General features: G+C 35.4%; 1 protein-coding gene across 1 annotated transcript in view; it reads left to right on the forward strand.

The window, feature by feature from the left end:
• The window catches only part of COG5 (component of oligomeric golgi complex 5), a 363,081-nt gene that overhangs the window by 296,260 nt on the left and 40,290 nt on the right, over positions 1-26,531 (forward strand). Inside the window, exons 15-17 of the mRNA XM_031665852.1 lie at positions 14,413-14,523; positions 16,013-16,075; positions 25,340-25,443. Coding sequence (XP_031521712.1) covers positions 14,413-14,523; positions 16,013-16,075; positions 25,340-25,443 — 278 coding nt within the window. The remainder of the gene's footprint in view (positions 1-14,412; positions 14,524-16,012; positions 16,076-25,339; positions 25,444-26,531) is intronic.

Genomic DNA, 26,531 nt, shown 5'->3' on the forward strand with positions numbered 1-26,531 from the left:
CTGAGCTTTTATTTTTATTCCCAAAGATGTACGCTCCCTACTTGAATCCTAATGGTGTGTTTTTGCTAAATTTTTATGTCACTTGATACCACCTTCACTGCCAAAGAAGAGAGAAATTCATTGCTATGGTAATTTACTTAATGATTTCAGTTAATGTTAATATTACTATAAAAATCATAAGCCTTTTTTCTATATGACTTTTAAATTATATATGTTGACCTCTTATCACATTTTCTAATCTTTATTGTCCTAAACCTCTTTTCATTGCCACAGGCATATAATATTCAAACATTTTTCCTTTTCTTTTTTTTTTTATCTTTCTCATTTAAAATTTTTTTCTTCATTCCAGAATATGAAGTTTTTTAGTATCTGAGTAAATGGAATCCTCCATACCCACCCTAGAAAATATTAGTATTAGAAGTTTGAAAAGAAATTGAGTAATTGAATCTTGCACCATAATTTTTAACTGCCGTGTTATCACTTCAATACCATCAAGAAGATTTTTGAAATATGTTATTTAGTTTTTCCAGATGTTCTTATTGAGAGAATTGGTCAATTACATAGTCAATTTTTTACTGGGATTGGAACTCCTAACACTATAGAGCTTTTATATCTGTTGAAGCATATTAGTGATCAAGTAGAGCTTTTAATCCTACCCTTTTCCAAGGTATGAACTATAATTTAATGCCTTCGTGTATGCTTAAAAATTATGCTATTTGAAAGTATATTTCTGGGAGATAGAATTGTCAACATTTAGTCAAAGTTAGGCTGTGGTTTACTTAGAGCACCCTCCTTCCTAGCATACACCCACATACAAATGCATATCACATTAAAGATATAGCTGTACTCATAATAAGATTTAAAGAAAACCTGCGATTACTGCCCAGGGCCGCTATAGGCATCAACCTAGTGCGACAAACAGCAAGATTGCCTTGCAAATGGAACTAAGGCCAAAACATGCTTAGGAACTACATCTGCAGTATCCCAGTGTGACACCAGCTACCAGCATTAGATACAGTTCTGAATTGGAGACCTGCAGTAATTATATGGAAGGAGGCATGATTAATGGGGCAACTATAACTACCCCTCCCCCAACACATGTATTAGGCACAAACCCAGAATGAGGAAGACTTCCTTTTAAAAATTAGGATGCAAACTAAAACTCTTCATTTGAATATAAGCAAGCTTGTTTGAATCTTAGAAGCTATGGATTGTCTTTGATTATCCTTTGCTATATCAGACATGTAGCACACTTTTGAGCAGCTTTTATTCAACTCACTAGTATTAGGTTGTGCCAGTTTAGAGTATTTTCTGAGACATATCTAAAAGCAAAAATGGTGACATGGAAAGATTCTCTCTGTAATGGGAATTAAGAAAAATCCTCTGTCTCTTTCTCTATCTCTTTGAAAATCTTTTTAGCATATTCAGTATCATAGGGCAGGAATTGATAATCTAGTAATGGCAATGGGTTTAGGGGATTTGTGGATCCTAGGAAATTATAAAACTTACAAAACTTAGTTCCATTTGCAAGTTTTATGAAAACAGAAGTAGTTTTCAAAATATTTTTGAAGTTGTGAACCCCATATATCTGAGACAGGTCTCAGTTAATTTAGAAAGTTTATTTTGCCAAGGTTGAGGACTTGCAGAGACACAGCCTCCGGAGGTCCTGACGACATGTGTCCAAGGTGGTCAGAACACAGTTTGATTTTGTACATTTTAGGGAGTCATGAGACATCAATCAACATATGTAAGATGAACATTGGTTCTGTCCGGAAAGGCGGGACAATTCAAAGTAGGAAGGGAGCTTCCAGGTCGTAGGTAGATAAGAAATAAATGGTTGCATTCTTTTGAGTTTCTGAATAGCCTCTCCAAAGGAGGCAATCAGATATACATTTATCTCATTGAGCAGAGGGGTGACTCTGAATAGAATGGGAGGCAGGTTTGTCATAAGCAGTTCCCAGCTTGACTCTTCCCTTTAGCTTAGTGATTTTGGGGGCCCCAAGATTTATTTTCCTTTCACAGAATTTTCCTGGGAAAATGCTCTAACAGATTTTAAAGAGGCCTGTGATTCTTCCTCCTCAAGTAACTAAAAGTTATCTGGAAAATCCCCCAGGTATTTGAAAGTTAAACAGCAAACATTTAAATGATCTATAGGCCAAAGACGGATATTTTAAAAAAATATTTCGAGCTAAATAAAAATGCAAATAGAACAAATGTATTAGCATTTGTAGGATGCAGCTAACTCAGCAAAGTTCAAATCATTAAATACTTTTATTGGGGAGGAAAAAAGATCTCAATCAAGGATCTAATCTTCTACGTTAACAAACTAAAAAGAGAGAGAGGAAAAAAAGAGCAAATTAAACCATAACACATAAGAAGGAAATAATAAAGATGAGAGCAGAAAACAATCAAGTTAAAAAAAAAAAAAAAAACATGATTAAAGCCAAAAGCATATTCTAGAATTATGATTTTAGTAAAATCATTGTATACAAGGTATCACTGAAAACCACCTATTTCTATCTACCAGCTACAAACAGAAAATAGAATTCACTTTATAAAAGGCTATTTACAATGGCAGCAGAAAATATCAAATTCCAGAATTTGATATTTTCAAATTCTAGGAATAATTTGATATTTTCAAATTCTAGGAATAATTTGACAAAATATGGGCAAGACTTTACACTAAAACTATAAGTTGTATTGAGAGAAATTGAAGAATTTTTTAAATGATGGTATATGTGCTATTCATGTATTAGATGACTCAGTATTATATGGAGGTTGATTCTTCTGAAATTGATCTATAGATTTGATGTAATTCCAATAAAAATTCTAACTTTAAAAAAAGTTGATCAGTTGATTGTTAAATTTTTACAGAAATACAGAAATGTCAAGAATAACCAAGACACTTGTTTTAAGAGATGGAGTCTTGCTCTGTTGCCCAGGCTAGATGCAATGTCATGATCCTTGCTCACTGTAGCTTAAGGGATCCTCTGCCTCAGCCTCCCCAGTAGTTGAGATTTCAGGCATGAGTTACCACACTTGGCAATGAAGACACTTTTTTAAGAAGAGGAACAATGCAGAGCGATTTGCTCTACTAGATAAGAAGACTCATAAAGTTATAGTAAAGGCCAGGTGTGGTGTCTCACGCCTGTAAATCCCAGCACTTTGGGAGGCTGAGGAGGGAGAATTACTTGAGATCAGGAGTTTGAGACCATCCTGGGCAATTGAGTGAGATCTCATCTCTACCAAAAAAAAAAAAAAAAAAGTTCCAGTTAAGATAATGAAGTATAAAGTATTATCACAGGTATAGAAAAATGGAACATTGAAAGAGAAACAGTCCCACATATAGACAGTCACAGTATATTAAAATTCACACTAAACAATTAATTTTACCAAACAGCCACTTTTCTCCAGTTTAAACATCAACTGCCTAAAATAACATTACCAAAACTAAATGTAGTATATATTTTGGAAGTTTGGAGAAAACGAAGGAGTAAAGAGGTGTGTGTGTGTGTGTGTGTGTGTGTGTATGTGTGTGTGTGTGTAACATCTTTCTTTTCTTGGGTCTAGATTTTTTATGTTCACTTTTGGTACTTCAAAACATACGTGAGGCTGGGCGACATGGCTCACGCCTGTAATCCCAGCACTGTGAGAGGCCAAGGCAGGTGGATCGTTTGAGCCATGGAGTTCAAGACGAACTTGGGCGACATGCGAAACCCCATCTCTACTGAAAATACCAAAATTAGCGGGATGTGGTGGCACATATCTGATGTCCCAGATACTTGGAAAGCTGAGGCAGGAGGATCACTCGAGCCCAGAAGGCGGAGGCTGTAGTGAACCAAGATCATGGCCACTGCACTCCAGTAAGAGTAATAGAGGGAGGTCCCGTCTCAAAAAAAAAAGCATATGTGAGTACTATCTTTGCTAAGAACCCAAGAGAGAAAACTTTCTGAAAAAGTTTATGCCTTTCAGTTCTGTTTCAATTTTTACCATATGTAAGATTTTACAAGAAGGAATAATTTGATTAGTATTCAGAGGGACTGATCACAATGAATGGAACTGAAGAGGCAAGTCCAAGTGCCTAAAAAGGCAGTAGCAGCCTGGCAGTTATTGAAGCAATGTGTGTTCTGGACTTTGGTTATACCACCATAAAATGATACCTTCAACCCCAGATCCTCTTGCTTATAAGCCTGGACTCTTGAATACTGACAGACTTAAAACTGATTAAATGCTCTTGCTTTTCCAGAATTCCTTGTGACCCAGTCTGACATCCTTGAAACTATGTAACCTTAACCCTAGATCCTGCCAGCTCTAGCAGGCTATAGTAAGGGCTTTGTCCTTCACTCAGAATGAAGGGGAAGCTATTTAATGGTTGAATGCAGAAGGAGGAAATCTAATGCAAAAAGGAAGGGTTAGAATGCAGGAAGTCATAATAAGCACAAAACATTGATAAACATGTAGGTAAATCTAATCTTTAATTGCATAAAATTAGAATAGTGACTAATATGGAACATAGAAGTAAGATGGAACTAAAATACAAGTCCACATTAAGGTATAAAATGAGGAAAGAGTGATGGATATTAAAGCATTTTAAAATGCATGTCATTGTTCAGGATTAAGTTGAATATAATTTTTTTTTTTTTGACATGGAGTCTTGCTGTCACCCAGGCTGGAATACAGTGGCATGATCTTGGCTCACTGCAAGCTCCGCCTCCTGGGTTCACGCCATTCTTCTGTCTCAGCCTCCCGAGTAGCTGGGACTACAGGCACCCGCCACCACGCCCAGATAATTTTTTGTATTTTTAGTAGAGACGGGGTATCACCAAGTTAACCAGGATGGTCTCGTTCTTGTGACCTCGTGATCCCCCCGCCTCGGCCTCCCAAAGTGCTGGGATTACAGGCATGAGCCACCGCGCCTGGCTTAAATTGAATATAATATTAACAATTATGACTACTGAAAGAATAGAAATAGAATATGTAACTTAGAATTAAGTTAATGGAAAAGGGTAAAAAAGGAAACTATCAGCTGAGTAAAAGGCTGAAAAATATACAGAAACAAAAGAGGCAAAAATTGAATCATGACAAATAAGAGAAAGTTTATAAAAAGGTAGTAAAATAATTCCAACAAATGCATCACTGGTCATAATAAATATAAATATACTAAACTGACCACTGACATTTTTCGATTTGCATAGAATCAATGGCTGAATTCAGCTTCGTGTGACATACCTAAAATATAAGGACAGATAAAGACTGAAAGTAAAGGAATGGAGAAAAAATATTTCAGGCAAATACTAATCAGAAGAATGCTGACAACGATATTAACATCAGACAGAATAGACTTTAAGTCAGAAAGCATTATTAGGGATTGTGAAGGTCACATATTGAGAAAAGGAACAATTTACTAGGAAGGCAAAGAATTATGATATACGTTACAACACGGCCTCAGACTAATAAAGCATAAGTGGATAGAATTATAGAGAGAAATGGACAAATCCACTATCAAAACGAGAGACTGTGGTGGGGAAGAGGGTCAGTCAAGCCACATTGGAATTATATCCTTTAAAACTACTTCTCTTGAGATACTTTCTCAAACTGTTATAGCCATTTATGGCAAACACAATTATAGAATGACAAATATAATAGTGCCATGTTTTACAAAATGAATTCCTGCTTTCAATCAGGTAATGAACCTTTTTTCCTGGTTTTACATTGTAAACATTAATATTAAAACCAATATACAGAAAGAACCTAATTAACTTGGAGTTCAGTAATACACTTTTTTATTATTAGGACTTTAGTTGAACTGAAGATTATTGTTGGACTATATATAAAGAATTTCTTAGGCCGGGCGCGGTGACTCATGCCTGTAATCCCTGCACTTTGGGAGGCTGAGGTGGGCGGATCACCTCAGTTCAGGAGTTCAAGACCAGCCTGACCAACATGGAGAAACACCATCTGTACTAAAAATGCAAAATTAGCCAGGCGTGATGGTGCATGCCTGTAATCTCAGCTACTAAGAAGACTGAGGCAGGAGAATCGCTTGAACCCAGGAGGCAGAGGTTGCAGTGAGCCGAGATCGTGCCATTGCACTTCAGCCTGGGCAACAAGAGTGAAACTCCATCTCAAAAAAACAACAAAAAAGAATTTCTTACTATGAAAAGTAATAATGCATGTAAGATTACAGATTTAATTACATTTTTAAATTTTTTTTTTTAAAATAGAGTGGGGATCTCACTATGTTGTGCAGACTGGTCTCCAACTCCTGGCCTCAAGTGGTCCTCCCACCTCAAACTCCCAAAGCGCTGGGATTACAGGTGTAAGCCACCATGTCTGGCCCTTACCCCAGTTATTTTTTTTTTTAATTGTATTGATTAATTAGGCATTAATACTAGGAAGCTAGGATTTTAGTTATTCTGTATCCCTCAGAGTAATAAACTGTCATTCTTTTTTGAAATTCTGTAGTTTGAAGTTTAGTTTGTACTATAATCAAATTACTGTAAATCAAAGAGGCCTTATTCTCTACATTTCATGTAGATATGAAGGATTTTTTAAGTTGTTAATAAATTACTTACAGTATTCATTATTGGAAAGTGGGAAAATCTCAGCATACCTGAAAGTGAACAGTTCTTTCTTTTTCAAATAATTAGAAATATGCAGACTTATGACTCTAAATTTAATTAACAAGGCCGGTGTTTAGGTCATGAGTAGGTAGAAATTCTATCTGCTGTTCAAAAGCTTATGACCCTTTCAAGAAAAATAAAAGCTCTTAGGGAGGATAATAGATTTGATTAAATGATTCATTCTTAGCAAATTGTGTTTGCATTTCTTACCCCCTGTATTGCCAGGTGGAGGTTTTGACAGGAACATGGAAAATCTAGAGAAGGTTAATGAGGAAGTTAGGTTGAGACAGGGGCTTTGTGTAATGGGAATTGGTGGTGTTTGAGCAACAGAGCTTTGAATTACAAAGCTGTATTTTATTCCTGTGTGTTGTTCATGTTCGTCTCTCATGCATAAACAAGACATGATTTTGTTTCTCACTTTTCAGTTATATATTAACTGTTCAAACTGGATCCCATCTCTAGCTATCATCTCTTTAATAACAGATTTTGTGTGAAGATTTAGTCTGATGTTAAGATACAACTTTACCATTGAATCTGTTCTGTGGTTCAATTATACCTGTCTGTATTTTGTAAATAGCTAGTAAAAAACCTCTTTTTTAAATTGTCAAATATTTGATAAATTTAACAGTCTAGGGTATAACTAAGAACCAAGAAGGCAATGAACTCATTCTCTGAACTGCTAGAATTGATGTTACAGTGTCCATATACTAAAGTACACACATGTAACTCATAGGAAAGTCTCCCGGCTTTAACATCGTTAGTCCTCTGGTTTCCCACTTCAAAGCGAATTAGACCAAGATGAGGGAAGAATATCAAAAAAAGATCAAAAAAGAGAAAGTTTACACCTTAGGAATAAGGGGAGGACTCGTCAAATCACTAAAATTTAAAGAAGAATAGGAAACACCAAATATCAAAAGAGGTAGTAATCTAAGTTTGTTTAATGAATGAAGGGGAATGCAGCTCTATATACCCTACTAAGCTCGGATAAAGTCACTAAAAGCAGAGAAGAGATGTAACAGCATAAACACACTGCTCAAACACTAGTGAACATTTATAATGGTTAACCTAAGTAGAATTTGCCTTCTTCAGGTCCATGTTCTGTGTATCTTATTTATGAAACCAGGAAAGTGTGACATACACTGTGGGAATATTTTCTTGAAAATATTTTCTGATAGTTTTAGCACTCAAGAAAATTAGTTTCTTTTATTTTCAAAGTTTAGTTAGATTGATGTGCTGGGAAAGTGACAAATTGCTGTGTGAACCTACAGATTTGTCCTTTCCTATACATTTTCAAAATTGCCTAATAGACCCAACCTTTCCCTTGTTCTTAGACATGTCGGGTTTTCCAATTTCTCCGTTTTATAAATATAATCTTTGTGTATAAACTTTTCTGTATTATTTTCTTATGATACATTTTCTGGGGTTCGTTTTTGGTTTCTGTTGTTGTTTTGAGACAGGATCTGGCTCTGTCACTCAGACTGGAGTGCAGTGGCACAATTTTGACTCACTGCAACCTCAGCCTCCTGGGCTCACACCATCCTCACACCTCACAAGTAACTGGGACCTACAGGTGCGCACCACCACACCGAACTGATTTTTGTATTTTTTGTAGAGATGGGGTTTTGCCATGTTGCCTGGGCTGGTCTCAAACTCCTGGGCTCAAGCGATTCTCCTGCCTCAGCCTCCCAAAGTGCTGGGATTACAGATGTGAGCCACCCTGCCTGGCTCCATTGTCTGGAATTTTTTTACAATATATTTCTTACAATATTTTCTTACATATGTAAGGGTGTGGCAATTTTGAGGCTCTTGGAATATATTGCTCCTTAGTATCTCTTGACCTAGAGGATCATTGAACTGTATATCTAAAAACCTGATATGATATAGATCAGGAATTGCCAATAGATTTTATGCCCTGGGTCAAGTCTTAGAGATTTGTAGTCACTGCCTGGAGTGCAATGTTGAGAGACCATAAAAGGGCCACAGTTGATTATTGATGTCTTCTGTATGCATGGGAGTGGGCATAAATAGACCACTAGAAGTGCTTCCTTAATATCTGGAAAGTAACTTACTTACCCTTTTGTAGTTTATAAGTAATCTATAATATATTATTTTGTTCTTTTTAGACATTTTTTGGAGTCATCAACTTTATAACTCCCCACAAATAATTCTTAGATTTTCTTAATAGAAACTTAAAGTTGTCATCCAACTCATCCCTTGAATTGTCAGTTTTATTTCTTTTACTTTTAGTCCTCAGGCATGATGTTTAGGGAGATTTTGGTCATTTCATCTGCAGATTAACAGTTATATAAAAACATTCTTCATGTTATTATAACTATGTAATTTATTGTTTCAGTTATCTAGTCTCATCAGTTATTTCTCACACATTGAATTCACATGCTGTTCCTAATGAGCAGATGTACAGAATTAGAATTTCTGAAGAATATTTTGTTCAGATAATTAAATTTTAAAAAACAGTGTATCTTGTCATTTGCATATAAGAATTATTTTAATTTTTATTTAAGGATTTGTTTAGCATTTGGATTCCCTCTCATTCCTTGCTTGTGTGTGCACGTGTGTGTGTGTCTGTGTGTGTGTGTGTGTTTTGCAAATAAACTCAAATGCAACTCTTTTGGTTTCTAACATCTTTCCAGATTGTATTGAAATAGTGTAACATGATTAACCAGTATGTACATTTGTCCTATTTTACAATGTTGAATCTCTTATTGCTCCCACTTTTCTAGTTCCCTCATTCTCAGTGCTTTACAGCCAAGCTGTATTTTTGCACCTTGGTACAATTTTATTCATCTCAAATAAGATAGGCTTTGAAAAAACAAGCATATATAATAAGCATCTTCTACTTTGAGACACCTTGCTGAACATGTACATGAATTAGTGATGTCAATTTTAAGGAGCTTGCAGGAAATGGCTTGAGATAGTAAAGGTTAAAGTGGCTGAAGATGAGTGGAGGATTATGAAGTAGTTGAGGTGCCTACTTTGTACAAGATGCTTTGTTACCACAACCCAAATGGAGCAAAACCTACTCTGTAACTCCAGGCAGCTTCACTGGCATTTGGTTCTCATTCCTAAATGCTAATCTGTTCAGTTGGTCCCTAGCCAGTACTGAGATAGACTAGAGGTTGGGGGAAGGAACCAAGCAAAGGAAAAGTGAAAAGAAAATACGAATAAGACATACAATTGTCTGGAGATAGAAATATATGGTATTACCATTTTTAAGGCATTTTACAGTTTACATAACATACTTTGGTATAAATTGTATTATTAGTTCCATGTTACAGATTAAGAAATTGAAGCTACAAGTCACTCAGCTAGCAAGTGGTAGGGACAGCAGACATTCTGGGAACATGAGTTTTCTGATTGCTTCTGTTTTTTCAGGGAAGTATACAGCAGAGTCATCAACTGAGAATAAGGAGGAGGGAAGGAGGTGTCGGAGATTAGAGAAATGAGGAGAAGGCGAGGAACAATCTCCTAGGGGCTTAGGAGCATGAATGGGATATTTAACAGTATTGACAGGCAACATCAAGAACCCACCTTGGTTAAGTGATCATAGATTTAAAGTCCAACCGGTGAGAAGCTCATTCAGCTTCTCACATTCAGGCATTGACTTGGTTTCGCCCAGGACTAGAATTTTCCTAAGTGACCATGAATATATGTATTCTTAATACCCTGCCCCGCCTGCTCTCTGAAAACTAATGAACTCTCCAGGCCCCAGTTTAAAGCCAGTATCTCCACAGGTACACTGGATCCCATTTCCTCTCAAGATACCACTCACTGCTGAAAAGATGTCGCTCACTGCTGAAATTGATGATAATGAATAACATAACATAATCTAATCCAGAAAGGAAGGAAGCAAAGACATGGGTATCAGGGACTCCTGCGAGATAGAATAAGAAGGTGGTACATTTGGGAGGTCTAAAGGGGTTACTGAATTATTGGAATTAGAATCAAAGGGATGGCCAGTACAGTGGCTCATGCCTGTAATCCCAGCATGTTGGGAGTCTGAGGCAGGTGGATCACTTGAGGCCAGGAGTTCAAGACCAGCCTAGCCAACATGGCAAAATCCCATCTCTACTAAAAATACAAAAATTAGCCAGGTATGGTGACATATGCCTGTAATCCCAGCTACTCAGGAGGCTGAGGCACAAGAATCACTTGAACCCAGTAGGCGAAGGTTGCAGTGAGCCAAGAACATGCCACTATCCTCCAGTTTGGGTGACAGAGAGAGAGCCTGTCTTAAAAAAAAAAAAGAAAAAAAAAACAAAGAGAAATGTAAATATATATCTACCTATTGTGTACTCACAGAAATTAAAATTAAAAATAAGTAAAATCAAAGGGAAAGATTTGAAATGGCAGCCCGAGAGTAGCATACTTAAACTCAGATTCGAAAGAGTTCAGTGATTATAATGGCAAGATTATAGAGTGTGACCATGGAAGAAGATAAATGAGTTGGAGTGAATAGTAAGATTGTTGAAGGAGAAGAGGACAAGGAACTGAGAGCCCATTGTATTGGAAGGATCATCTATTTGAAGGTTGATTTAATCAAGAAGCAGGGGTCAACAGCAGTGAGCAAACCTAGTGCCCAGATCTTGGTCTCTAATTCCATTTTCCACTAAAAGGAACCAGAACTCTTTGGAGACATGGCTGATGCCAGATAAAAGTATTTCATCAATGTAAATCTGTGAAATTGATAACAACTTTGGTTTTGTAAGAAAATATCCTTATTAGGAAATACACACATTGAAATATTTAAGGGTAAATATAAAAGGCCATAATGTATGTATAATTCAGAAACAAATTACGCACATTCCTGTATGTGACAGAGAGAGAGAATACAAATGATAAAGCAAACGGGATAAAATGTAACAATCGGTAAATCCAGATAGAGAACATACAGTATTCCTCGTACTGTTTTTATTTTTGCAACTTTCTGTAAATTTGAGATTACAGTGGCATGGGTCCACTTATACACAGATGTTTTTCAACCAAAGGCAGATCAAAAGTACCATATTCATGGGATATAAAACCTGTATATATAGAGAGCCAACTTTTGCTGTACACAGGTTCCTCAGGACCCACCGTGGGACTTGAATATGTGTGGATTTAGGTGGGGGGGGTGGGTGTTATGGTCCTGAAATCAATCCTCCTTGTATACTGAGGGGAGACTATATTTCCAAAAAAACAAAAACTACGACAAGAGTGGTATTGGAGAGAGATACACGGTCATCCACTTAGCTAAGTGTTGGACTTGGACTGATTATATTCTGTGCAGTAAAATCAGGATAAGCAGCAGATTATTTACATCTCCAGTCTTTTGGAAACTTACATTTTCACTTTGATATTTTTATTTTGTTCTTTGTTTTTGGCATAATGACGTTTCATTTTTTGTTCTTTTATGTCAATAACGTTTTATACCCAAAACTATAATATTCTTTTTATATAGCTTTATAGGTCTTTTGTACTTAAGTCATCTCTTAACCTTCATTTTCACAAGGTTCTCAGAGCATCAGTCAATAACCTTGGAAGCCTGGGATTCTTTCTATGCTTTTTTAAAAAACAGTTTTATTAAGATATAATTCACATATCATATAACTCACCCATTAAAGTGTACAAGTCAGTGGTTTTTAGTATATTCACAGTCAATTTTAAAACATTTCATCACCCCAATAAGCAACCTCATACCAGTTAGCACTCACTCCTCATATACACCACTGCCCCACTGCAATTTCCAATCGACTTTTGCACATATAGATTTGCCTAAGCTGGATATTTCATATAAATGTAACCATTTAATATATGGCTTTTGTGGTTGTTTTTTTCACATAGAATAATGTTTTCAGAATTCACCTATGTTGTAGTATGTATCAGAGCTTTATTCCTTTGTGTTGCTAAGTAATGTTCCATTGTGTGGTTATTCTACATTTTATTTGTCAGTTGGTTGACATTTGGGTTTCTATTTTGTTATTATGAATAAATGCTGCTATGAATATTTGTGTACAGATTTTTGTGTGAACATATGTTTTTATTTCTCTTACATATATCACTAGGAGTTGAGCTGCTGTGTCACATGGTCACTCTGTATCTACCTTTGAGGAAAGACCAGATTGTTTCCAAGCAGCTCCTCCAATTTTACATTCCCACCAGCAATGTGTGAGGGTTCAGTTTTTCTACATCCTGGCCAGCATTTGTTATTACCTGTCTTCCTGATAATAGCATCCAAGAGGGTGTGACGTAGACCTGTCTATACTTTTAAACCCCCAAAATATGATCAGTCCTCATTAATAAAAGATCTCTACCCTTTTCTAGCAGCAAGAATATCTCCTCATTGAATACTGAACACACAAAGCAAATTGAAATAAAATAACATAAAAATTCTTACATATCTAGCAGCAGGCATATCTCCTCCTTAAATACTGAGCACACAAAACAAATTGAAATAAAATAACATAAAAATTCTTTCCCTTTCCCATATCTTTGTTCTTCAAAATTGATTGGAGAGACTCTCAAGAGAAGTAAGAGAGATTGGATTTTTAAAATTGTACAGCTAGAGCTTATAACATTTAAATGCCCATTATAGTCAGATGTATATTTAGCATCTGACCCCCCCCCCCCACCCCAAGTCTGCCATACCCACTGATGCCACTCACCATGGCCACTTACACTTTCAGAGTGCCTTATTCAGGAGCCTCTCCCCATCCTTACCTTGGCACAGACCCCATCATTTGCTTTCTCTTGGGAGCTCAGTTTCTATTAGTATTAGTTCACCATATTATTGATTAAGTTGGATTTTGTGGACTCTTGTAAGTGCTTAAGCATTATCTTTTTAACATAGTTCTACAGGAAAATAAATATATTTTCAGGTCACCACCTTAGAACACAGCTTGTTTGCAAGTTTGTCATTATCTGTGTCCATGAGGAAAGTCAAAATAAATTGGAGTTGTTTAACTTGGTTATGCTTCCTATGTCCTGATCAAGTTTAATTTATCTTTAAATAATAATTGTTATAGAGGATTGGATTAAAATCTGATCAATATGAGAATGGTTGATGTATTTTTTCTTAAATTTGAACCATGACAGTTAGAGATAATAAAGCATTCCATGTCCCTTTCCCTAAAACTCATGAATTTAGAAGTAAATTAAAGGTCAAGTGTAGAAAGGTTTTAATACCACGTCTACTGATAATCTATACACAGTATAATTTGGGGCTTTTTTTAATCTATAAAAAATCAAAGTTATACCCTCTTTGCACCATTCATTTCATTAGTGTATTAGGATGGCTGTCAAATATACATGGGAGTTAGGTTTATTTTTATTTATTTCTCTAACCATCCCCTTTTTCCCTCTTTCCCCTCTCTCTCTTCTCTCCTTTCCTCTTTATTTGCGGGCTTATTTCTGAGTATTTGAATAGAAAGAAGCCCAGTTGGCAGTTGCCAGAAGGTATTCCTTAGGATTACTATGTTATTATATCAAAATAATAGCACACATGGGGCATTTGGGTCACACCTGCTTCAAGAGTCCATCAGCTGTGAAGTATTAACGGAGCCGTCCATGCAGGACCAATTGTACTTCCACATCCACGTTGTTTTCTCTACACAGATTGCTGGCTTTACCTCAAGTCCAAAGCTTTAACTTGACCTGAATATTTCCCCTCTTTGTCAGAGGGGCATGAACTTCTCTCCCCTTAAAGAATGTGTGTGTGTGTGTGTGTATGTGTATGTGTGTGTGTGTGTGAATTATCATTTTGACACATTCTTTCGATGTTGAATTCTTACAGCTCTCCACACAAGGAGATGCAAGTCAGGTGATTGGGCCTCTTACTGAAGGACAGAGAAGAAATGTGGCAGTAGTGAATTCATTGTATAAGTTGCACCAATCAGTAACAAAGGTAACTTTTATTTTATTAAGTTTTTTTTACTTAGTTTTAAATTCTTCTTCTTGCCTCAAATTTGGACAGTTTACAAATTGTTATTTAATACTTTGGAAAAGAATACAATGAAAATATTTTGATTATAACATAAACTAAGGAGTTAACTCTTTTAAACAGTCTTTGATTCTGGCCTTCATTGTTTGTATGACTTTTTGTTTGTACATTCAGTTTAAAACACATGAACTGTAGATCCTCAAGTTAATTAAGTTTATTGAGCAAATTATTGGAGGACAAATCATACATATTTCATACTTATTGAAATGGGTAATTTGATATAGTGTGGATGATAGTAAATTATAGCAAAGCTGATGACAGAATAAGAATGCTGAAGCCCTCCAACATGTCAAAAATGTTCTATTAATATCTTTGCATTAAAAAGTCAGGGAGGAACTGTATTAAAAACTGAATTTTTATGATATAATCACTGATGAATGCTTACAAATAGATAATGTGTATTCATTTTGCTGTTTTTCTACTAGGCATTTAAAAGAAATGGCTGAACCTTAACTTGTTTGCCTCCATATATTATGTCTAAGGTGAACTGTATTGTTAATTACTAAAAAAGCAACACTTCCAAGTCCATCTGTGACTTTGGAGTAGCTTGTGCTTAATTATTCTCTATAGGTCATTTTTGAAATATGTTATAAATAGGAAGATAATAATTTAGAAGACCTGAAGAAAGCTAATGGTTAAATGATGTTCTTGAAAACTTGACTTATAGTATGAGCTTTAATATACTAGATTGTGTTTTAGAATAATTCTAAGTGACTGTTACTCACTTATTTAAAGATTTTAACAAGTCCTTTTATCAATTAGGGGTTTCTAAAAATGTGTATTTTACACACTAAACAAAAGGCATGTTAAAGAGTTATTAATAGGGAAATCTCAGAAGGGTAAAAATTATTTTAAAAACACTAAATGATGTATTTTCCATTTTCTTTAATCATTACTCCAAAGCACCATAAGCAAGGAAAGATTGTGTTCTATCTAGCCTACTTTAAATGTCTTTATTGATATTTTCAAAATTTTCATGATGTTTGTATTGATTTGTAAAAATTGAAATGCTGACATTTTTATTTTAAAGACTTGTTGGAAATTAGAGTCAGCCTAAAGACATGAGTGAAAGAAATGAGTAAATATGGCTTTATTCTGACTTTTTCCAGTTTAAACTTTATAATTAAAACCTATGTAACATGAATAAAGGAAACCTAGCTCTCAGTATTTATTATTGTTATTTGAAGTATGTATTTTCTTTATAGACAAAATTATTTTTCAACCTATCTTAATAAATACTGATTTTTAAAATCATGTATAAGATATTACTATAAAGCAATGATAATATTGTATATATAGTTTGTGGAAACAGCTTTATTATGCTATGATGAAAATTAGTATTTACAGAAATAGACTTAAGCAAAACTATAACTGGATCAAAACCTTGTTCTAGGTTGTTTCCAGTCAGAGCTCATTCCCACCGGCAGCTGAGCAAACTGTAATTTCAGCTCTAAAGGTAAAAGAATTTAATCTTTGACTCTATAGATCAAAGTGGTTTTAGGATTATTTGTTTTGCTGAGTGGGAAATGTTACATTTTATAATTCAGAATCCTGTATATATACAAAAGTAGCATGTTTATAATTATCCTAAAGAGAGTAGATAACGAGTGTGTTTATGTTTTCTAGAATTTAAAAATAGACCCTTTTGGTGTCTACAGATTGTGTTCTACTTATGACAGTTATATATATAGAAGCAAGAGTCTTTTTTGTTGTTGTTTATATTTTCTTTTTTATTTTTTATTATACTTTTAAGTTCTAGGGTACATGTGCACAGCATGCAGGTTTGTTACATATGTATACATGTACCATGTTGGTGTGCTGCACCCATTAACTCGTCATTTACATTAGGTATATCTCCTAATGCTATCCCTCCCCCCTCCTACACCGTGGAATACTATGCAGCCATAAAAAAGGATGAGTTTATGTCCTTTGTAGGGACATGGTTGCAGATGGAAACCATCATTCTCAGCAAACTCTCGCAAGAACAGAAAACCAAACGGCGCATGTTCTCACTTATAGGTGGGAATTGAACAATGAGAACACTTGGACACAGGAAGGGGAACATCACACACCGGGGCCTGTTGTTAGAAGCAAGAGTCTTACATGTATTTATCTAATGGCAGTACAACCCAGTATTATTCCAGTAAAGCAATGGTTCTCCACCAGAATCATTTTGTCCCCTAGGTGGCATTTGACAGCATCTGGAGACATTCTGGATTGTCATGACAAGGTGGAGATGCTACTGACATCTAGTGAGTAGAGGCCAAGGATTTTGCTGAACATTTTGCAATGCATAGGACAATGCCCGCCCCTCTCTCATAAGAGAATTTTCCAGTCCAAAATGTCAGTAATGCCAAGGTTGAGAAACTCCACTTTAAACTGAGGCATAAAACCAGAATGTATTCTCATTTTTTATATACAAACATAAGTATACCCCCTTTCTATTATTTAGGAAATTTCATAGAAAATAATGGTATGAGATTCAGAGCCATATGTAGTTGACAGTATCTCTTTTAAAAGCAGGCAAATTATTCATTCTTACAACAGTACTAGAGAGGTACATTTTGAAATATTACTACAACCCTTCAAGTTATGTATTTGTATTCCCACATTATACATCTTAGAAATAATATCTTGCTCAAGGTCATATCGCTGGTAAATGCAGACCTCATTAACTCTAAAGAGTTATGTCTACTACACTTTGCCACCATCATTCCTTTATTTGCTAATATTTATTCAGTACTTGGTAAGTAAGTAACTGAGGCCATATAGCATAGACTCTGGAGCCAAACTACCTGTATATGAATCCCATCTCAGCTATTTAACCAGCTATATGGTTAAATAAGCTCAAATGACCTCAAACAAGTAAATAAGCTCTCTCTTGCCTTAGTTTCTGCATCTATAAAATGGTACAATAAACCTACACAAAGGTAATAGATTTCAACTATTATATTGGATTTACATCTCTAAGGGAGAGTTTTAAAATTGAGATGAAAGTCTACAAGTAAACCCTAAGGAGAAACACATATTTAGAGAAAAGAAGAAACAAGGAAAGAACAATCAGAAGAAGGAAGAAAATTAGGAGAATACTGTGTCACAAATCCTAGAGGGGAGGGGAGCTTCTAAAGTCAAATGCTTTAGAATTTACAGGGAATGAGGATTTAACAGGCACCAAAATACAACTAAATTCATATATGAATGGATTGATTCATTGAGGGTAAGAGAAGGAGACAGTCTGTTTTCCCCCAATGTATTAAAAGTACACTTGTATGCTTTCTCTATATCCCTTTTTCCCCCAATGTGCTTTAAATATTTTTCCATAATAAAATAATTGTTTTTAGTAAGGTTGGCATACGTATCGTTGATCATAACATCAGGTCAATACAACAAGCCTTAAAGTCTTAACATTCTTGGTTCCAGACAGGGAATGGATACTCTTCTATAATTCCATATTTTTTTCTTCTAGCAGTAACTATCAAACATTTTTTGATAACTACCCAAAATAAGTACATTTTATTTTGTGCCCTCATACATAATACATAAGCATTTATAAATATATATACATGTATGTAATTGCATAAAGTGTACTTCTCTACACATTTATGATTGATACAGAAGTTTCACAAAATAATACTTATCCTTGTTTTGTGCATGCATTCTAATATTTTCTATGCTAGTGTATTACTCTTTAAAACATCACGATAGTGACCACTGAATTGATTTTTTTGACCTCTAATGGTCCGACACAACCCATAGTTTCAGAAAGTCCATTCTCTGGATTAAGACAGAGTGCCTTCACTTTGATGATAAAAATCACTTGGAGAGTTAAAAATAGAAATTACTCATGGACTGTATTTCAGTATAGGGTAGTTTCTCTGAATCTTTATTTTTAACAGACAACAAAGATTATTCTTTTAATATTAGTCACTTTAGGCAGGGAGCTGGAGTCAGTGCAGGGAAAACTGCCCTAATCTTGGGCTGTAGCTGTCACTTTAAGTTTTGCTTACCAGGACCAGTGCTGTGTGTAGCTGGGTCTGTACTTCACTAAGATATACCAATTTTGCCTTTATGAACTGGATAACAGAAGACTAACAATAAGTACAAGGCCCTCCTGCAGTGACCTCATCAGTTGGAGACTTCACTGCTCATGTTAATACACTCACTGAAAGTTTTAACTTTGCTCTTTAAGTCTTATAAAAAAACTGTTATGACTTATTAAGTGAAAAACAAAACCCCTGACTTTAAAAGGAATGTTGAAATTTCATACAATTGTTGGAAATTTAATAAATCACTTTGAATTCAAGGTAGAAAGTTATGATGTATAAATGCCTGCAGCCCAAACCAGAAATCTGTTTGATTTTATTTGATAGAGAAGATATGAAACGTACTTTTTAACTTACTGAAAAATATATAGACTTATAACAGTCTTTTCTTCTCTACCTTGAGATTTTATCCAAAATTAAATGTTATTTTAGGCTTGAGGTTCATCATTACATATTCTTTTTTTTCATTTATTCAGAAATATTTATTGTCTATCATATGCCAGGTATTAGTGATACACAGTGAAAGTAACAAATAAAGTCCTTTCCCGTGTAGAGCTTTTATTGTCATGAGGAGCCCAGTGGTGACAAGTGCTATGATAAAAAATAGAGCACAGTAAAGGATAGAGAATGGGGATGGAAGGAAAGTGCTATTTTATATAGGCTTCTCCAATCAAGAGACATTTTAGCAAAAATCTGAAGGAACTGAAGGAGTGAGCCAAGCAGCCATCTGGGGCAAGTGTTCCAGGAATAGAGACCTGAATTGGACAGGCTTGTAATAGTCACAGAAGAGCCAGGAGGCCAGAGTGGCTGGAACAGAGTGAGTGAGAGCAGAGGAGCAGGAGTGAAGTTGGAGAGGGAGCAGAGCAGGGATGGGGTGGCGAGCAGAACATGCAGTCTCCATCATCACATATTCTAAAAATTGTCTAATATGTCATGAATGGCATAATTAATATTGAGTATACATTTAGAGTTATTTCATTATAACTACCATAGCTATATAAGTACCATTTAAACCCCTTGGCCCAGTAAATCTGATCCATTTTTTTCTGAGATTTGTCTTGTGCAGATAGTGATTACGTTGCCAAATTTATATATGGCAATGCTTCTTTCTCCCTTTTTGTGTGGGTTTGATGTTCTATATAAAGGAATATTCCAGATTGCTGAGGCTCCAATATTTTTGTAATTTTAACTATTTTAGGTAAATCTTTTTAAAATGTATAACATATTTCCCTGCTTTGTAAAGAGCATATGAAATATAATCTAATCTTCTTTCTCAGTTTCCTTGTTAGTTGTTAGTTTCTATCCATCCTTAAAATGAAGGCATTCCCCAAGATGCTCTCTTCTCTTCCTATTTCATATTTTCCCTAAGTGGGAAACCTCACCCAGCAGTACAGTTTTCTCTGTAAACCACCATTTCTTATGCAAATAGAGATTTTTATTTCTTACTTTCTGATCTTTATGCCTGTTTTTCCATGCCTTGTTTCACTGTCCAGGATCTGCAGTACAGTGTTGAATAGAACTGGTGAGAATGGACCTCATTTACTTGTTTCTGACCTGGGGGTAAAGCATTCAGTATTTTACAGTTTTAAGTATAGTATTAGCTATAGGTTAATGATATAATAATGTTAGCTGTAGGTTTTTGATAGATGACCTTTGTCAGACTAAACAAGTTCCCTTCTATTCTTAGTTTTCTATTTTTTATTATAAATGGTGTTGAGTTTCATTAAATAGCTTTTTCCACATCTATTGAAATAATCATATAGCTCTACTCTTTTATTCTGCTAATGAAGTATATTATAGTAATTTATTTTCAAATATCAAACCAACCTTAGTCATGATGTATTACCCTTTTTATGTATGGCTGGATATTTAATGTATCTTTTTATGTATTCCTGGATACTGGTTTACTTAATTTTTATTAAGGATACTTACATCTATATTCATAAGGAATATTGTCATAAAATTTTCTGTCTTTATTTGGTTTTGGTAGCAAGTTAGTACTGGCTTCACTAAATGAGTTTGAAAGTGTTTCCTCCTCTTCTGTTTCCTAGAAGAGTTTGTGTAGAATTTGTTTTTGTTTTTGTTTTCGTTTTTTCCTCAAGTGTTTAGTAGAAGTCACCAGTGAAGCCATCTGGGCCTGTAGTTTTCTCTGTAGAAAGGCTTATAACTACACATTAATTCATTTAATAGAGAAAGGGCTATTTGTGGTATCTATTCTTTTTGAATGAGCTTTGATATTTTGTGACGTTGAAGGTATTTATCTACTCATCTTAGTTATCTAATTTGTCAGAAAAATCTATGTAATACTTACTATCCTTTTGTGATTTGTTTAAAGACAGGATTCCACTATGCTGCCCAGGCTGGAGTGCAGTGGCTATTCACTGGCACGATTATGGCGTGCTACAGCCTTGAACTCCTGTGCTCAAGGGATCCTTCTGCCTGAGCCTTTGAAGTGGCTGGGACTACAGTCATAAACCACCGTGCTGAGCTCACTTATCTGTCTTTTTGATGTCTTTGGGACCTATAAGAATAACCTCTCTTTCATTTTTGATATTGTTGATTTGTGTTCTCTTCTGTTTTTTTCTCGATCAATCTAGCTAGGAGTTTAGCAACTGTGTTAATCTTTTCAGTGAAACAGCTTTTAGCTTTATTAGTTTTCTCTGTTTTCTATTTCATAGATTTCTGCTTTTATCTTTTTTTATTTTCTTCTTTTTGTTAGTTTCAATATTTTCTGTTTATCTTTGGATTTATGAGTTTTCTTTGCTATTTTTTAAGATTATTTGAGACTTTACATCAGTAATTTTAGACCACTTTCCCCACAAATAAACATTTAACATTGTAAATTTTCCACTAGCACTGCAATTTTTCTGTGAATACTTGTATCTTCATTCAGGTTGAAATATTTTTCTAATTTCCTTTGTGATTTCTTATTTGAGTCATGGATTATTTAGAAATGTGTTTTTAAAATTTCTAATTACTTTTGGGTTCTGCATATATCTTGTTACTGATTTCTAATTTAATTCTGATAACAGAATTAAATGTTGATGATTTTACCTTTTTTTAAGCAAAAGCAAGTCTATTAAGAAAATAAACAAAAGAATGGATACTTCATAGGCAGAGCAGCCAAATGATGATCTTTAATGATTATTTTAAATCATCATTTAAAATCTGATGAGTTTAAATTAAATTTTATCATGTGAGTGTGATGGCAAAGAACACTGCTAATTTTCTTTTGCCAGAAATGTATTTCACTTCATCTTTGAAAGATATTTGTACAGAAAATAGAAATACGGGTTTGAGAGATATTTTTCTCTCAGCACTTAAAATATGTTCCACTGTTTTCTGGCCTCCATGCTTTCTGATAAGAGGTTATTACTTATTAAAATTAATTCCCTTGTATGTAATCTTTTTTTTTTTTTTTTTTGGCTAGTTTCAAGATTTTCTGTTTATCTTTGCTTTTCAGCAGTTTATGATGTGCATAGTTCTCACAAAATTATCCTGTTTGGGATCTGCTGATTTTCCTGAATCTGTAAATTCGTGCTTTTCATTATTTTGGGAAGTATGAGGCCTTTTTCCTTCCCAAGTAGTTTTGCTGCCTCATTCTCTCTCTGCCCCATTATTTTTTCTTCTTACAGGACTCCAGTGACCAGTATATTAGATATTTTGCAGTTGTTTCATAGGTTTAATTATTTTTTAGTGTTTTTTTCTCTTTTCCTCCAGAGAGATTTCTGTTAATTCTATCTTAAGGTTCATTGACTCTTTCCTCTGTCATCTGTATGCATAATTCTTCTACTAAGCCTATCCAGTGAATTTTACAATTTCAGATACTATATTATTTTAGTTTAAAATTACCTTTTTAAAATATATGTCTTCATTCACTCTACTGAGATTTCCTATTATTTTATTTATTGTGAGCATATTTTTCCTTGCCTCATTGAGGTTCTTGCCTGATAATTCTAGAGTCCGGTTCATCTCAGGGTTAGCATCTCTTGATTGTCTTTTCCCTTGAGAATTGATAAAATTTTATATGTCTAGTAATTCTGAATAAATCCTGAACACTGTGAATGTTATGTTGTGTAGAAACAGGATTTTTTTTTTTTTTTTTTTACATTTCTTTTTTTTTTTTTTTTTTTTTTTTTTTTGAGACGGAGTCTCGCTCTGTCGCCCAGGCTGGAGTGCAGTGGCCGGATCTCAGCTCACTGCAAGCTCTGCCTCCCGGGTTTACGCCATTCTCCTGCCTCAACCTCCCGAGTAGCTGGGACTACAGGCGCCCACCACATCGCCCGGCTAATTTTTTTGTATTTTTTAGTAGAGACGGGGTTTCACTGTGTTAGCCAGGATGGTCTCGATCTCCTGACCTCGTGATCCGCCCGTCTCGGCCTCCCAAAGTGCTGGGATTACAGGCTTGAGCCACCGCGCCCGGCTTTTTTACATTTCTTATAAGCATGTTGGTAATTTTGCTTTAGCAGGCAATTAACTTGGTTATACTCAAACTGTGTACTGTCATACCTTCAGTTGGCCACACCTCAATCAGTTCACTTCTGTAAGCCTCAATTGCAAGCCACATTTAGTTTGCTCTGCACATGCATTGTTAATGAGTTAGCTGAAGACTCGTGCCAAGTTTAAACTTAAAATTAGGCAGTCTTCTCTGGCTCTGTCCTTTTTAAGCTCCCTCTCTCACTCTGCAGCAGCTCTGTACCACTGCTGTGGCCTTATAGTTGTACTCCTTTTTGTAGTCTAATTTATCCAGTTTACTTTCCAACATGGTTTTTTCCTAAATCCAAATCATTAACCACATTTTGTGTATTGCTTAAAACCCATCATTGGTTTCCTGGTTCCTTTAGGATAAATTCCTAACTTCTTAGTAGCCTATACAAAGTACACCTCTTGCTGCCTCTGTCTTTTCCAGGCACTCATGCTCCATATGCGCTGAATGTCTTGTGGTTTCCCAAGTGCCTCAGTTTTCCCAAACTCCTATGCCTGGGAATACAAAACTTTTTGAGTGTCAACATGACGCTCAAAGGAAGGTGCTCACTGGACCTTTTCAGATTTTGGATTTTGGGTTACTCGACCTGCATGACTTTTTAACTATTCTCACTAGACTCTGAGCTCCTGTATGGAGGGCAAACTATATGTACACACACACACACACACACACACAAAATCCTGTACATTGTATATTTATTTTTACCAGAGATTAAGGGTTATAGATTAGGAATTTAATGATTAAGGGTCCTATATTTTACCTTTCCTCATTGATTTTGATCATTTGTATGAGCCAGAACTGTCTATCTTCATTATATTTAATTATCTTTGAAGTGTATATAATATATTTACATTTTTGATTTTATGTGTTTTGAGCCTCGGTCATTATTTTCACACTAAAAAGCCATAACTAAGACCTAGGATTTTACTTCAAGTAACTGATGATTTATACCTCCCTGTTGAACAGTTTCCCAACCATGACACTATCAACATTTTGAGCTGGGTAATTCTTTGTTATAGGGGCTGTTCTGTATTCCGTAAGATGTTTAGCAGTATCTTTGTTTTCTACCTACCAGATGCTAGTAACAAATTTGTACCCCCATCCCCAACTGTGACAATAAAAAATGTCTTTAAGCAATACCAAATGTTTCCTGGGGAGCAAAATTGCCCACAGTTGAGAGTCACTGCTGTAGAACTCTCAACAGAAACCTAATTCATGAAATGCCCAACTGTTGTGCCTATTAGAAACATTGTACTGGAACCTACTTAAAGGGTAGGAGGTGGGAACAGGGGAAGGAGCAGAAAAAAATAACTATTGGGTACCAGGCTTAGTGCCTGGGTGATGAAATAATCTGTACAACAAATCCCCATGACACAGCAAACCCCTATATAATAAATCTGCACATGTACCCTTGAACCTAATAGTTTAAAAAAAAGAATCAATGTCTATTTATTATATTCTCTCTGGTTAAAAGCATATGATGTTGTTCCAATTCTTAAATAATTACTTTTGGTCTTGCCTAACTCTTTTGCGAAACTTAAATGTGTTTGTTTAACCTTTACCTCATTAGTGGTACTACTTCTTGCGTCTGCGTTCCTTTCTCCCTGGGCTTATTTAACTACTGAACCTTCTGGAAAAAATAAGAAGAGTGGGCCGGGTGCGGTGGCTCAAGCCTGTAATCCCAGCAATTTGGGAGGCCGAGACGGGCGGATCACGAGGTCAGGAGATCGAGACCATCCTGGCTAACACGGTGAAACCCCGTGTCTACTAAAAAAAAAATACAAAAAACTAGCCGGGCGTGGTGGCGGATGCCTGTAGTCCCAGCTACTCTGGAGGCTGAGGCAGGAGAATGGCGTGAACCCAGGAGGCGGAGCTTGCAGTGAGCTGAGATCCAGCCACTGCACTTCAGCCTGGGTGACAGAGCGAGACTCCGTCTCAAAAAAAAAAAAAAAAAATAAGAAGAGTGGGGATGATGAAATTTTTTAGTGCCATGTTCCACATATTTTAAGCTTTAAAAATCATTACTGACAGTGGTTAGGGAGAGGAGCAGACTTCTGTTAACTTAGTCTGCATTTGATATAATATGAAAACTGTTAGTCACGGTGTTACTCACATCTCAAATTTCTTTGGGTTGTTTTCTTTAATTTTGCCTCTTCTTTTTCTTTTTCTTTTTATTTTTTATGTTCTTCAGGCTATTCATACTCTTATGGAAAATGCTGTGCAACCCTTACTCACTTCTGTGGGAGATGCTATAGAGGCCATAATCATCACCATGCATCAAGAAGACTTTTCTGGGTAATTACTTTTAACCAAATTTTTACTAACTTTTACTGCCTTTGTTTTGTATTCCCACCTCTATGCTTACTCCCTAAGCTGCGGCCCTGCCATCCAGGGCCTTGTTCCTTTTGTGATGGCATTAGCTTTCAGCCCTCTTCATTACCCATTGTGAGCGCCATTCACAGATTAAAATTTTTCTGTTCTCATTTTCATCACTTCTCTCCTCTTTTTAAAAATTTTTTCTTTATGAATAGTATCACATTACATGTACATACATTTCTGTCTTATTGAAACATAAAATGAGTCTGTGGGACTCAGCCTGGTACTTCAGGACTTTTGGTAGTTTGTACCCTCTTCCCTTTCCAAGCTTGTCCTTTTCCTTACTTCTCACAAATACCCTCTACTTCAGTCCCTTTGTTACCCCTTGGCATAGGCATGGTATTCCTTGTATAAAATGCCCTGCCTCTGCCACTGTGCTTATCCAAATCCTGCTTTGGCTCTGGGCAAGCTCCGACTCAGCCTCTTCCAAGATTGATTTTTCTTCCTCGGAGGTTATGTGGCAATCTAATCTGATCACATCACACCTAGCCACAAATACTACAGTGTTATTCCAAACGTATTTCATATGTGTCTTGCTCATGCATGTCATAGGTATCCTGAGAATAATAATCATAGTTCCTAACCCAGTGTTTACAGAAATCTTTTAAAATGGAGTAAAATGGTTTTGGTTCAGTGTATTAGAAAACTGTGGAGCATGTAGGATAGTTATTTGCAAATGTTTGCTGTGATTTTTAAAAAACTTAATCACACTATAGCTAAACACTCAAATATTAATATGTAGATATATATTTTATAGTCCCAAGTCCATAGTGACTATTTTTGAACAGTCCTATTTCTCTTTACATTCTTGTTGTTTTAAAGAATATCTGTTTTATGAAATTTCCATCTACTAGTTTAGCTATTTATAGAAAAATATTATTTCACTGTCTTCTACTTTTTCAAATTATTCATTATTTCATTTACAAAGTTTCTTTTTTTTTTTTTAACTTTTATATTAGGTTTGGGGGCACATGTGAAGGTTTGTTATACAGGTAAACGCATGTCAT

Source organism: Papio anubis, chromosome 4 (assembly GCF_008728515.1).
Source record: "Papio anubis isolate 15944 chromosome 4, Panubis1.0, whole genome shotgun sequence".
NCBI classification, from domain to species: domain Eukaryota; kingdom Metazoa; phylum Chordata; class Mammalia; order Primates; family Cercopithecidae; genus Papio; species Papio anubis.